The sequence below is a fragment of the Coregonus clupeaformis genome, unplaced genomic scaffold (genome assembly GCF_020615455.1).
Source record: "Coregonus clupeaformis isolate EN_2021a unplaced genomic scaffold, ASM2061545v1 scaf0096, whole genome shotgun sequence".
In the NCBI taxonomy this organism is placed as follows: Eukaryota; Metazoa; Chordata; class Actinopteri; order Salmoniformes; family Salmonidae; genus Coregonus; species Coregonus clupeaformis.
In genome coordinates this window covers 638,529-652,705 of record NW_025533551.1, presented here as the reverse complement: position 1 = coordinate 652,705, position 14,177 = coordinate 638,529, and the positions used below count along the sequence as shown (strand labels likewise).

At 44.8% G+C, this 14,177-nt stretch overlaps 1 protein-coding gene across 1 annotated transcript in view; it reads left to right on the top strand.

The window, feature by feature from the left end:
* The first annotated feature begins 6,251 nt into the window (after window positions 1-6,251).
* The window catches only part of LOC121585350 (intermediate conductance calcium-activated potassium channel protein 4-like), a 51,052-nt gene continuing 43,126 nt past the window's right edge, over window positions 6,252-14,177 (top strand). Inside the window, exons 1-2 of the mRNA XM_041901728.1 lie at window positions 6,252-6,647; window positions 12,530-12,625. Coding sequence (XP_041757662.1) covers window positions 6,252-6,647; window positions 12,530-12,625 — 492 coding nt within the window. The remainder of the gene's footprint in view (window positions 6,648-12,529; window positions 12,626-14,177) is intronic.

Sequence of the window (14,177 nt, the reverse complement as noted above, 5' to 3'; positions counted from 1 at the left end):
ATTGTAAACTGTATATTTTATCTGTCAAGCACAAAACTCTCTCTATTTTATAATAATTAACAGACCAACCAGAAGCTTTTTGTACATACTGTAACCTATTAAGAAATATTAATTATCAACCACATTATTTTTTTAAAAATCTGTTGTAATTTATTTTCCACCTGTGGGTGGTACCAAAATCACTGTTGTAAAGTCAAATTCCAAGCATATTTATGGCTATACTCTATTTTATATATCTTGATAAAGTTTGTAGTGTTGGTGCATGTATGATTTGAATAATTATTTGTTTATAATTTCCATTTTTATAAATCTTTAGTTTGCTAAAGGCCAGATTGAAGAACAATCTGGCCTTTATGGCGATGTACTCTTATAACTCTACCCGGCACAGTCAGAAGAAGACTGGCCAACCCTCAGAGCCTGGTTCCTCTCTAGGTTTCTTCCTAGGTTCCTGCCTTTCTAGGGAGTTTTTCCTAGCCACCGTGCTTCTACTTCTGCATTGATTGCTGTTTGGGGTTTTAGGCTGGGTTTCTGTATAGCACTTTGTGACATCTGCTGATGTAAAAAGGGCTTTATAACTAAATGTGATTGATTCATTGATTGATTGCTGGGATACAATGGGTCTGGACTGAACTGTATTCACTCCTCTATAATCAGGCTTCCATGCATTTACTGTAAATAGTTTTATATACTGGAAATGAAAAATGCTTGGGTGATCCAAATGTTTATCTTTAATATGAATAGATGTTTTCATAACTTAATACTTATATTCTCTATTTTTTTACTGGCTTTTATTGGCCAATTGATCTGCTTTGGATGCATATTTATTCCATTTTATTAACTGTCTTTTCACTTGTCCTGAGTGCAGAGCAGTACTCTGTGTTCACACGATTATTACTGTATCTGATGGACAATTGTCCATGCTAATGTTTATGTTAAGCTGTGTCAGTTTTTATACCTATCATCTCTCTGTCTTGTCAGCACATAACATTAAATCAACCTATTTCTAAAATGAAATTGTGTTTTTGAAATCTGTTACCTTGTGTATACTGTACTGTTTCACACAGACAAGTAGTGTATTGAGAGAATATTTATATTTGTCTTTGCGCAAGAGCAGTCTATAGGCTACCTCAGGCCAGAATCACTTGCAACTATACTGTATAGCAACATACACTACATGATAAAAGTATATGGACACCTGCTCATCGAACATCTCATTCCAAAATCATGGGCATTAATATGGAGTTGGTCCCCCTTTTGCTGCTATAACAGCCTCCACTCTTCTGGGTAGGCTTTCCACTAGATGTTGGAACATTGCTGCGGGGACTTGCTTCCATTCAGCCACAAGTGCATTAGTGAGGTAGGGCTCTGATGATGGGTGATTAGGCCAGGCTCACAGTCGGCGTTCCAATTCATCCCAAAGGTGTTTGATGGGGTTGAGGTCAGTGCTCTGTGCAGGCCAGTGAAGTTCTTCCACACCAGCATTGTCATGCTGAAACTGGAAAGGGCCTTCCCCAAACTGTTGCCACAAAGTTGGAATCACAGAATTGTCTAGAATTTAATTGTACACTGTAGCGTTAAGATTTCCCTTCACTGGAACTAAGGGACCTAGCCCGACCCATGAAAAACAGCCCCAGTGTCACACCCTGGCTCTGGGGACTCTTAATTGTTGAGCCAGGGTGTGGATTTTCTATGTTTAGTTTTCATTGGTTTTTGTTCTAGATCGTTTAGTTTCTAAGTTGGCCAGGGTGGTTCCCAATCAGAGACAGCTGTAGCTCGTTGTCTCTGATTGGGGACCATACTTAGGCAGCCTTGTGGCATGTTAGGTTGTGAGATCTTGTTCCGTTAAGGTTTTGTGTTAACCTAGGACTTCACGTTTCGTTTATTGTTTTGTTCGTGTTAAGTACTGAATAAAGTATGTACGTTTATCACGCTGCGCCTTGGTCCGCTTCATCAGTCAACGATTGTGACAGAAGATCCCACCACCAGAGGACCAAGCAGCGTGCCCAGGAGGAGAAGAGGGCGATGGCTCAGGTGGGCGAATGGTGGTCATGGGAGGAGATATTCGCGGGCAGAGGGCCATGGGCAAAGGTGTATGCCCAGGCAGGAGAGGAGACTGTGGAGGCGTGCTACAGAGAGGAGCAGCGGCAACACAGAGGGTACCGGCCGAGGAGGAAGCCCGAGAGACAGCCCCAAGAAAATTTTTTGGGGGGGCTAAAAGGGTGGTTGGCGGAGCCACGTACTGTGCCGCGAGTGTTCCGGCACAGTCCTGTACGTCCTGTGCTAGCACCACGCACGTGTCGTGCTAAGGTGGGCATGCAGCCAGGACGGAGTGTGCCGGCTCAACGCTCGTGGCCTCGAGTACCCCTCCTCGGTCCCGGATATCCTGCGCCAGTGCCACGTGCTGTAGCGCCAGTACGAGTGCACAGCCCTGTACGTCCTGTGCTGATGCCTCACACAGATTGTGTGGAAATAGGCATTCAGCCAGGACGGGTTGTGTCAGCTCTCCGCTCCAGACCTCCAGTCCGCCTCCACAATCCGGTCCGGCCTGTTCCTGTCCCTCGCACCAAGCCAGTGGTGCGCGTCGCCAGCCCGGTCCGGCCTGTTCCTGTCCCTCGCACCAAGCCTGTGGTGCGCGTCGCCAGCCCGGTCCGGCCTGTTCCTGTCCCTCGCACCAAGCCAGTGGTGCGCGTCGCCAGCCCGGTCCGGCCTGTTCCTGCTCCCCGCACCAAGCCAGTGGTGCGCATCGCCAGCCCGGTCCGGCCTGTTCCTGCTCCCGCACCAAGCCAGTGGTGCGCGTCGCCAGCCCGGTCCGGCCTGTTCCTGCTCTCCGCACCAAGCCAGTGGTGCGCGTCGCCACCCGGTCCGGCCTGTTCCTGCTCCCCGCACCAAGCCAGTGGTGCGGCGTCGTCAGCCGGTCCGGCCCGTTCCTGCTCCCCCGCACCAAGCCAGTGGTGCGGCGTCGTCAGCCCCGGTCCGGCCCGTTCCTGCTCCCGCACCAAGCCAGTGGTGCACGTCGTCAGCCCGGTCCGGCCCGTTCCTGCTCCCCGCACCCAGCCAGTGGTGCGGCGTCGTCCAGTCCGGCACGGTCCGTGCCTGTTCCACCGGTGCCTGGTCGGTACCGGTCAGCTGCTCCACTCCGGAGCCAGAGCAATCCGCTCCACCGGTGTCCAGTCCAGCTCCCGGCCAGCGGGGCCAGACCAGACCAGGGGCGCAATGGGGGGGTAGAGAGAGAGTGGTGGTCACGCCCGGAGCCGGATCCGCCTCCGAGGCGGAATGCCCACCCGGCCCCTACCCTGTTGTGTTGGTGTGGCGTGGTCGCAGTCCGCGCCTTTAGGGGGTACTGTTACGCCCTGGCTCTGGGAACTCTTAATTGTTGAGCCAGGGTGTGGATTTTCTATGTTTAGTTTTCATTGGTTTTTGTTCTAGATCATTTAGTTTCTATGTTGGCCAGGGTGGTTCCCAATCAGAGACAGCTGTAGCTCGTTGTCTCTGATTGGGGACCATACTTAGGCAGCCTTGTGGCATGTTAGGTTGTGGGATCTTGTTCCGAAAGGTTTGTGTTGTAACCTAGGACTTCACGTATCGTTTGTTTATTGTTTTGGTTCGTGTTGTGTACACAAATAAAGAATGTACGCTTATCACGCTGCGCCTTGGTCCGCTTCATCTGTCAACGATCGTGACACCCAGACCATTATTCCTCCTCCACCAAACTGTATAGTTGGCACTAGCATTGGGGCAGGTAGCGTTCTCCTGGCATCCGCCAAACCCAGATTCGTCCCTCGGACTGCCAGATGGTGAAGCATGATTCATCACTCCAGAGAATGCATTTCCACTGCTCCAGATTCCAATGGCAGCGAGCTTTACACCACTCCAGCCGACACTTGGCATTAAGCATGGTGATCTTAGGCTTGTGTGCGGCTGCTCAGCCATGGAAACCCATTTCATGAAGCTCCTGACGAACAGTTCTTGTGCTGACGTTGTGTCCAGAGGCAGTTTAGAACTCTGTAGTGAGTGTTGCAACTGAGGACAGACGATTTTTACATGCTACGTGCTTCAGCACTCGGCAGTCCCGTTCTGTGAGCTTGTGTGGCCTACCACTTCGCAGCTGAGCCGTTGTTGCTCCTAGACGTTTCCACTTCACAATAACAGCACTTACAGTTGACCGGGGCAGCTCCAGCAGGGCAGAAATTTGACGAACTAACTTGTTGGAAAGGTGGCATCCTATGACAGTGCCACGTTGAAAGTCACTGAGCTCTTCAGTAAGGCCATTCTACTGCCGGTGTTTGTCTATGGAGATTGCATGGCGGTGTGCTCGATTTTATACACCTGTCAGCAACGAGTGTGACTGAAATAGACAAATCCACTAATTTAAAGGGGTGTCCATATACTTTGTATATATAGCGTACTCCGGACTCCAACATTGCTCGTCCTAATTTTTCTGTATTTCTTAATTCCATTATTTTAGTTTTTAGATTTGTGTGTATTGTTGTGTATTGTTAGATATTACTGCACTGTTGGAGCTAGGAACACAAGCATTTCGCTACACCCGCAATAATGTTTGTCCATGGAGAATGAATGGCTGTGTGCTGGATTTTATACACGTGTCAGCAACAGGTGTGGCTGAAATAGCTGAAACCACTCCTTTGAAAGGGGTGGCCACATACTTTTGTATATATAGTGTACTATGTTGGCCTTGGGCCCATGTATGTATCAAATCAGTCTCCACCAGTTAACCCTAACCCTATATTCACAACCTCTCCCTGACACTGATAAAGAGACCAGGTCAGGTCCTGATACAGAGACCAGGTCCGGTCCTGATACAGAGCAGGTCAGGTCCAGCAGAAAGCCACTATGAGGCGGTCAGCCAGTCACTTAGAGCCGTGAGAGTAGTGACAATGTCGTCAGCAGCAGCCCAGCACAGGATACCCTATCGGAAGGATCCGTGTGGGGTGAGTGCGTCACATGGCCCAAGGTCATGACGCTGTTCCTCCCAGGCACAGAACCTAGGAAATAGGGTGAGAGGTTGTGTGGGGGTGATGGGGATTGAGTGTGTATGTATGGGTGGGGGAGGGGAGACACAGTCTACATTTTACATTTACATTTTAGTCATTTAGCAGACGCTCTTATCCAGAGCGACTTACAGTTAGTGAGTGCATACATTTTCATATTGGGGCATTTTCATACACTCTACACTATAGCTCAAGGCACTTTGAGGAATGTTACTTAGGTGTCTGGGGAAGGAGGGGGGTAGTTATCTAATTGTGACTTATTGCATCAGTTTGTTGGGAACAGATAAAAGATCTCTAGAGTTTAGTGGTTGAGACATATGAGCACAGTACAAAACAAAATAAAACAATTACGAGGTGACGTCTACATTCCATGGGACATTTATTAATAGTAAAATAATAACCATGCAGTTTTGTTCAAGAAAGACTGAAAATCCCTCTCATATAAATAAGGGTCTGACTGACAATAAATTGTTGGCTACATACTGTATAACATTGTCCCTATATCTCAATAAACACCCTACACCTTTATCCACCAGAGGTCACCCTGGAGCTGTGAAAGTGTTGTTTGAGAATAGGCTCACCATGTCAATGCACAGGTAAATAACAACAGTACTAGTCTATACTATGCTTGTAATTGGTAGCCTAAGTGATAGCTTATTTACAATTGATAATGCCAAAATGAATTCATTCATTCTACAAGGCTACAGAATAGCATTTTGGGTGCACACAGTATTGTGGTATTGTTAAAATAATTTGTTTCGATGGGGATTGCTGGATTTTTATTTTTTATTTTTTTATCAGTACTGTAATTAATGGGACACATCACTGAAAAGGCCATCAAAATGGGATTTAAAAAAGGTAGAGACAGGCTAAAATGGTTGTCCAACTGAATTGGTGATTGACTCCTCACCATCTGAAATGATCAGAGGAGCCACACACACACACAAACACAGAGAGAGAGAGAGAGAGAGAGAGAGAGAGAGAGAGAGAGAGAGAGAGAGAGAGTGAGATATACTTTTTATGGCGCCCTCTCATATATCCTCATAACCCATGCAAATAAGAACAGCGCCCCAGTCAACCAATCAACTGTCAGCGGTACGTTTATCCCATGCCGCTAGTGGAGGTGTTCGCTGTTCGTCTTCAGGTGAGCGCGTACAGTTAGTTATACTGTCCTTATTCCGCTACTTTCATGAGCCACGGAGAGGAGGAGGAGGACCTGGGACACAGTTGGCCCATCGTGGTATGCCTTCCCGCACTCCGGGGAAGAGCACGGACGGAGGGGAGACTGGACAGGGAGAAGACGAGGCATCAGAGGAGGACGACACGGAGAGCGGCCACAGCCGACCCCAACGCGACATGGAGATGACAACCCGCAACTTGCACCTCGACTCCAAAGTTGACAATTGCGATGGAGTGATCAACAGAAACGGCGTGGACATGACGGAGATATCTGTGCCACTGTCCCACCCTGGGAAGCGTATGCCTCAAATCGAGGGGGACAATATTTATAGATTGCGAGACAGAAAGTTGTTATTGGAGGACAAAAAGCGTCTGTGCGCTTGGGCTCTGGGCACCGCGCTGCTTGGGACACTGCTCATGATACTGCACGCGGAGCTGTGCCCGTTTATTTACCAATCGGTAGGTCATTTTGGTCACTTCACATTCCGTAAAATTCACTTTCAACTACCAACAAGACTTAAAATATAATCATGCTAACTCATTTATCAAGGAAATGAAAACAAATCTCTGGCTATTAAAGTTGTTTGCTGTTGGTTTTCAGTTTCAGTGAAATAAAGTGGACCTACATTATAGTCTTGCAACACTCAAGTTGAAAGGGAGTTACTGAAAGAGCTGTTTCTATTTAAAAATGATTAGATCAAGACAGTGAACTTAAAAGTACAAGGCTTCCCTCAGAATGATAACATTCAAAGTGGGTCAAAGACAGGGGTCAAACATATGCCACTATTGCCACTATGCACAGGCCATTATGGATATATAGAAGATTCATCAATTCTCAGCTCACATATTTTGATTAATCAAGAGCCAAGTAATCATGTGCCAAAAAAGTGATTTAGTCTAAGACACAGGTTGACCTGTCAAAGCCACATGCCAGAGAGAGAGAGAGAGAGAGAGAGAGAGAGAGAGAGAGAGAGAGAGAGAGAGAGAGAAAGAGAGAGTAAAGTCAGTGGTACATTGTATTTGGAAAGCTCACAATATATGATTCCCCTTAGAACAGCAAATACCATCATGATTATCAAATTACTATCGAATAGGCTAGTGGTGAGAACACCAAGGTTGTCCTTGTAAAATAAATTAGATTGATTCTCTACCTAATCGTTAACTACACCTGTTTGACACCACTAGGATGGCACAGGGACCACTTTGGTTTGGTGAGCTAGAGACCTCTTTAGGGTTCAATTACCTTGTCCCCACCTGACCAATTATAAAATGACCAGCAACGCAGGCCTCAACAACAGCATGTAATACAACTGAAACCTGCAGGATTCAACTGACCTGCTGCTGGCCAGGCCACCACAGCAATTCATTGAATAGTAGCAACTAACTCAGGGAACCAGATATCCTGTGTATAGCCCTAGTATTCTGACTAGGCTGCTCAAGAAAGAGAGTCTATCTGAGAATAGGTCACAGACCTACTGACCACTATTTGTGTTTTTTTATGAGTGAATGTCACCCCCCTTGTGTGGAGAAATGAGTATCAACCTCTGCATGGATCATGAACATGTTAAAGGGATACTTCAGGATTTTGGCAATGAGGCCCTTTATCTACTTCCCCAGAGTCAGATGAACTCATGGATACCATTTTTATGTCTCTGTGTCCAGTATGAAGGAAGTTGGATGTAGTTTCACGAGCCAATGCTAACTAGCATTAGCGCAATGACTGGAAGTCTACGGGTAACTGCTAGCATGCTCTGGGGAAGTACATAAAGGGCCTCATTGCCAAAATCTTGAAGTATCCCTTTAACATGAAGAGGTCAGTCAGACAGACAGAAAACAGGTGTTGTTGATACAACATAAAGATCATGAATGCTATTATCAACCTACATGTGCCCTGTAGCTCTACCACAATGTCCTTGGATTAATCTACGTACAGAAATACTATATCCAGTCCATTCATAGGAAGAGAACGGAACGGCATGTCTAATTTTTGTCGAAACCATTTCCTTGATTAACAGACCCCTTAAACAAGCATGACTTGCATCACAGCACAATAGCATAACCCACACCTGATTTTTGAACCTGGTGACCTTCTGATTATGAGCCTATTTCCAGAACCACTACTTGGTACTGCCGTCTCTTAACATTAACATACAGATCAGGGTGGATAATAACGTCAGTCCACACAATCAAGCCATTTTTAACTCCATCCCACTGAAGTTCTAGAGTACACGTGCCAGTTCCATAAGTAGAAAACAGGCTCTCAGCAGCTCACATGATGCAAGCAAATGTCAGACCACCTAAACACTATGCGGTAGGTGATTCCTTCCCTGGTGTAACCAGCCTGACCACTGCACTCACCATTTTTTTCAATTCACTTTCACTTATCAAGTGAAGTGAAAACAATGGAGTGAAACAATCGGTCAGCCTGGTTATACCTGCCTGGCCATCCAGTGAAAAGAGATCCAATCTGAGGTCCCTATACTTAGAGGTAGTTACAGCTAGATGAGCAAGCTGTAGCCCCTGTACAGCTGACCTAATTCCTCCATGTAATGATCCAAAGGCAAGTGAAGTGAAAACAATGTTTCCCTTAGTGAAACTGCTGAGTGCAGTAGTCAGTCTGTTTAAATCAGGCTGATTTCAGGGAAAGGAGATCCAATCTGTTTTGTCTTCTTTGATTAATATGATTGTCATGCTTGATCAAACATTTTTTTTTTTTTTTAGTCATTTAGCAGACACTCTTATCCAGAGCAACTTACAGGAGCAATTAGGGTTAAGTGCCTTGCTCAAGGGCACATCAACAGATTTTTTCACCTAGTCGTCTCAGGGATTAGAACCAGCGACCTTTCGGTTACTGGCACAACGCTCTTAACCACTAAGCTACCTGCAACTAGGCCTACACACAGTGTGTACCTGGGCCTGGAGGAAGTTCATGTTGCAAGTTCATGTTGAAAACAGCTCCATATGCTGATGTATCTGGCAATTACCCAGGCAGGCGTTTCCATGCATTTTTCCTTATACATTATCTTGATTTTGAAAACCACTCTTGAGTTTGCCAAACTATTATTTTTGGAAATGCATAAGTTGTATCAAAACTCTAGAAAACATATGCTGCATGATGAGTGAGACAACTGGATGCTCAGAAATAGCTAGATGCCTGGTATACCCTCTCTGCATGACAGTGTATTTAAGCATACTTTTCCGTGGAAACCAGGTTATGCAGGATGAGGAAAATGAGCTATTTGTGGTACTTTTTCCACATTGTATTTGTTTCCCCTCACAGCTAGTGTTTCTCAGGTTGCCCACGGTCATTTTGGACCTTTCCACATCATTTGTGTTTCATTAGAGACTGTTTGAATAATGCAAGAGTTTCACCTCTCCTGGAGAAGGGGGGCTAAGGCTGGGCTGATTGTCAAGGTCTTTGGGCGAGCATGACAGACTGATAAGGCAGAACGGGCTCTTGGAGTGTGACCATCTAGTTAGTTACATCTGCAAATCTGCACTGTGTTTTCCCAAGTTATATGCGCCAGGTTTGACTGCGTGCCAAGAGGATGCGTTTCTATAGTAAAGCCGATACAACATCATCATGTTGTAACTGTAAAAACAAAACAAACGACAATGATTATTGATGTTATTAACGACGGCCTAACAGCTGTTTGGGTGTGCCATTGTCACGAACACAGCACACCGAGGACATTGTTGCAAATCAACTAGACCTTTTCAAAAGTGATCAACAACGGGGTTTTTCTTTCTTTTAATAATTAATTCAGAATTATGATGAATGTTTCAGGCTCTACTCACATCCTCTACTCACAGCGTCTGTCTGAAGGCTGATGGGATGGATGCTGGCATGCATTGGTCTTGGGTGGCCTTTCTGTCTGTCCAAGGCCTGGATAAACAACCCGTGTTACAGTTACTACAAATTAGGTCGTTTCAAAAGGGATTGAAATGACTCCGTTTCCAAAAGGAAAATATTACAAAACAAATTTAGACACTCGGAGCAAGCAACCTGCTGTGCCATGTGATAGGTCTAATAATGTAGTGAAATTAACGTTACGCTTATGTGGAGTCCAATTACGCTTTGGATAAAATTAGACATGATGCAGATGCTACAAGTGAAATTGTGGAAAACGATCAACGTTGCCAACCTACGTCACACCATACCACCTCTATGCGTTGAAGTTTCCCTAACGTTGTCTGAAAATTTGCAATTATATCTTTTAGACTGTAAACTCCAACCACCCATCATTAAATTAACTCCCCGTTAAAACCTTCATCGAGATTACATCAGTTGCCTGCGTGGACATCATGGCAATAAACAGCACACCTTTTATCACTTAGCCTACTGTCGAGACGATCGTTTCAAGTACAGTGAAGTCAAGTGATCGTTACTCACAGGGTCAATTATGAAGACACTCATAGCCTACTTATCAGATGTGTTGACATATCATCGCATTTTCGCGGGAAGTAGTATGCCTGCGCTGAAGGTCCGCTAATACAGGACTAGTAAAGGCCCAATGCCTGGGCTGAAGGTCCGCTAATACAGGACTAGTAAAGGCCCAATGCACTACATTCGTGAACATATTTAAACTAAATCTATTTATATTTTAGTGTTTACCAACATTTGTAACTTGAGTCTGATATTTATCTGTGCCAGACAGTTAATCTAATACTGAAATACTTGCTTGATATATGTTTTCCAGTTTCTTAAAATACTTATTTCTATGTGTAAATTGAAACGTCTATTCATTCCTTTTACATTTTAGTAGACGCTCTTATCCAGAGCAATTTACAGTAGTGAGTGCATACATTTTCATACAGGTCCCCTGTGGGAATTGAACTCACAACCCTAGTGTTGCAAGCCCTATGCCTACTAACTAAGCTACATAATCACATCATGGTATTGTCCTTTATGGATTCCATTAGAATGGCAATCGCAGAGAAAAAGACAGGGCAACAACTCTTACAATTACAACTATTTAATCCTGCAAGATACTGTTCTTAATTATGCAAAGTGGAGACACTGGAAAAAAATATATGCCATGCTACAGATGTCAATATCGGTCCACTAATACTAGTAAAGGCCCAGTGCACTACTTTTGTGAAGATAAAATATTTGATTTTTATTTTAAAAAAATGTTTTTATTCTGATTTTTCGGGGGGTGCTGCAGCACCCTCAGCACCCTTACTTCCTGCGGCTATGTTCATAGCTACAGAAGCCAAATCCTGTTCCTTTTTCTTTAATCTAACTAAAAGTACCATGATCTTTAGGGTTTGCTGCAGTCCAGGGTAAAGTAAAAAAAAATAATGTTTGCCTCATGGAGAGCATGTCACCTCTCTCCTGGTTAGTTACTGGCTTACAGAGCCGGCCCTAGCCTTTTGGAGGCCCTAAGTTACATTTTATTGACAGTGTTTTTTTTGTTTTAGAGTTCATTTGCTGCAATTTTACACATTTCGCCATAGGGCAGAGAGAAGATTGAGCAATTTTATAACTCATTTCATGCAATTCTACTCATTTTGCCATGGGGAGGAGTCTTGCACTGACTTATGCCATATTAATATGATATCTGAGTGAGAGTGTCTAACAAAATCAATGGGGGCCCCCTGGAGGTCAGGGCCCCTGGGCACATGCCCTGCGTGCACGGTTGGTAATTCAACCATGACTACATGATTACTAGTTTATATAGCTGGCTAGACCAATCTACAAAAAGTTAGCTGACGTGCTAATTGAGTGACTGTCAGTCACTGACATAACAAGAGAAAAACTGCTGATGCACAACCAAATTTTGAAATTGCACCTTGTGTAGTCTACTATTCTAACTCTCAACAGTAAGTTGAGACCCTGACTGAGTTCCTAAAAGAACCAACAAACAAAAAAACAATTATTTCTTCGGGTCGGGGGCACCCTAGCAGCCGCGGGGCCCTAAGCTTCCGCTTATGTCGCTTAGTGGCTAGGGCCGTCTCTGCTAGTTTATAAAGATTGTTTTAATGCATCAGCTAAGAGCTTTGTAGGCCTATACTCCTTTTATTTGGTTACAAAACCTGATGGTTCACTTGAAGTCAGTACTTCATATCATGCCAGGTCAATTGGCCTACTTGATCTCATGCCGCCCAAGTGTGTGCGTGCGTTCGTGAGTGTCCATGTGTATCTCACACATTATAAAGTTGTCACCAAATCAGTGTGCGTGGCCAGTGGAGGCTGAAGGTCAGAGCATTCCGCTAACACTAACACACTGTTCTGGAAAACGGCAAACGGAAAATAATCGAAAACCGAAGCACTGTTGGAATAACTTTAAACCTCCCTTTAATGTCTTTATCTTGTCTGTCCACCTCTTCATTCCCAGGGCTCCCACTACGCCTTTATCATCCACTGCTCCATCAGCATGTCCACTGGTTGTCTTCTGATTCTCATCGTAGCCTTCCATTATAAGGACATCAGGGTGAGTGTGTGTTCTCTCTGACCTCTGACCCCATTACTGACTCTGCAGCCCAGCTCTCTATCACTGGAGGGAACAGTGTTAGTTACTCTTTGAACGGAGGAGTTGAAGGCAGGGGTTACATTAAATCACGTACTGTTAAAGGTGCTTCAGTCCTCTATGAATGCTACTTGCACGGCCGGCCCACTCATTAGGCAGGATTATGGCGGTAGATTGACAAGGGCGGCATTTTCTGAGCTAAACTGACCAAGACACACCTCCAACAACAACACATAAAACCTCACATAATTCTGCCTAAATGACAATTTCTCTCAACCAGTGGCATATGGGCTTTTTAGGTGAGCGCTGATGCCGCCCTTTGATAAGCAGTTTGTTAAAGGCAGGGTTGCAAAATATCTTGCTTGTCCATTCCCAGCGCGCCTCTCCAGGGTGCTGTTGGAGAGATGCATCTCTGCAGTGCTCCACCAACGTTCTGTAAAAAATCTAACATAAATCATGTAGCAGATATAGGATATGGTAAAAAGAGTATGTGGCCTTTACTTTAGCCTACAGGCTAGAGATCAAATGTATGATAATGTAATGAGACAGACACTTTTTACATCATGCAGGTTTCTCAGATCAAATAGCCTAACCTAAATGGCGCTCAATCAAATGTTTTTTTTTTACAAACAACATATCCTAAAAACAGGACAGGTCAAAGTAAAATGGACAATATGGAATGAACAATCACAACGGTTGTCCAGGAGTTTCACCCCATTGTCATGATCAGTGGTTTCAAGTTTGTATCGGTCCATTTTTGACAAGCTGATCATAGCAAAAAATTAAATACTTCTGCATTTCCTGCTGTGTAAACACATTGCAAATAGGCTTGAGATAACTCCTGATAAAGTCCTACCAACCACACTTTGATAACATTCAGCCATTGGTTTGTTCATTGATTGGTCACAAAAACCTCTGATGCTGTTTTTGCCTTGATGATATCTTGATTACACACACAGACTGTCAGCAGGACTTCTTAGTAAATAACCATGCGGTGGCTTACACACGCTCACATGCAAGTTCCCCCTGACAGAGGAAAAATAACTCTAGACCACCTTTACTCCACACACAGAGACGCATACAAAGCTCTCCCTCGCCCTCCAATTGACAAATCTGATCATAATTATATCCTCCTGATTCCTGCTTACAAGCAAAAACTAAAACACAAAGTACCAGTGACTCGCTCAATACAGAAGTGATCAGATGATGCGGATGCTACGCTACAGGACTGTTTTTCTAGCACAGACTGGAATATGTTCTGGGATTCATCCAATGGCATTGAGGAGTATACCACCTCAGTCACCAGCTTCATCAATAAGTGCATTGACGAGCTGCCCAGTGACGCGAGCCTACCAGACGAGCTAAAGGCCTTTCATGCTCGCTTCGAGGCAAGCAACACTGAAGCATGCATGAGAGCCCCAGCTGTTCCGGACGACTGTGTGATAACGCTCTCCGTAGCCGATGTGAGCAAGACCTTTAAACAGGACAACATTCCCAAGGCCGTGGTGCCAGACGG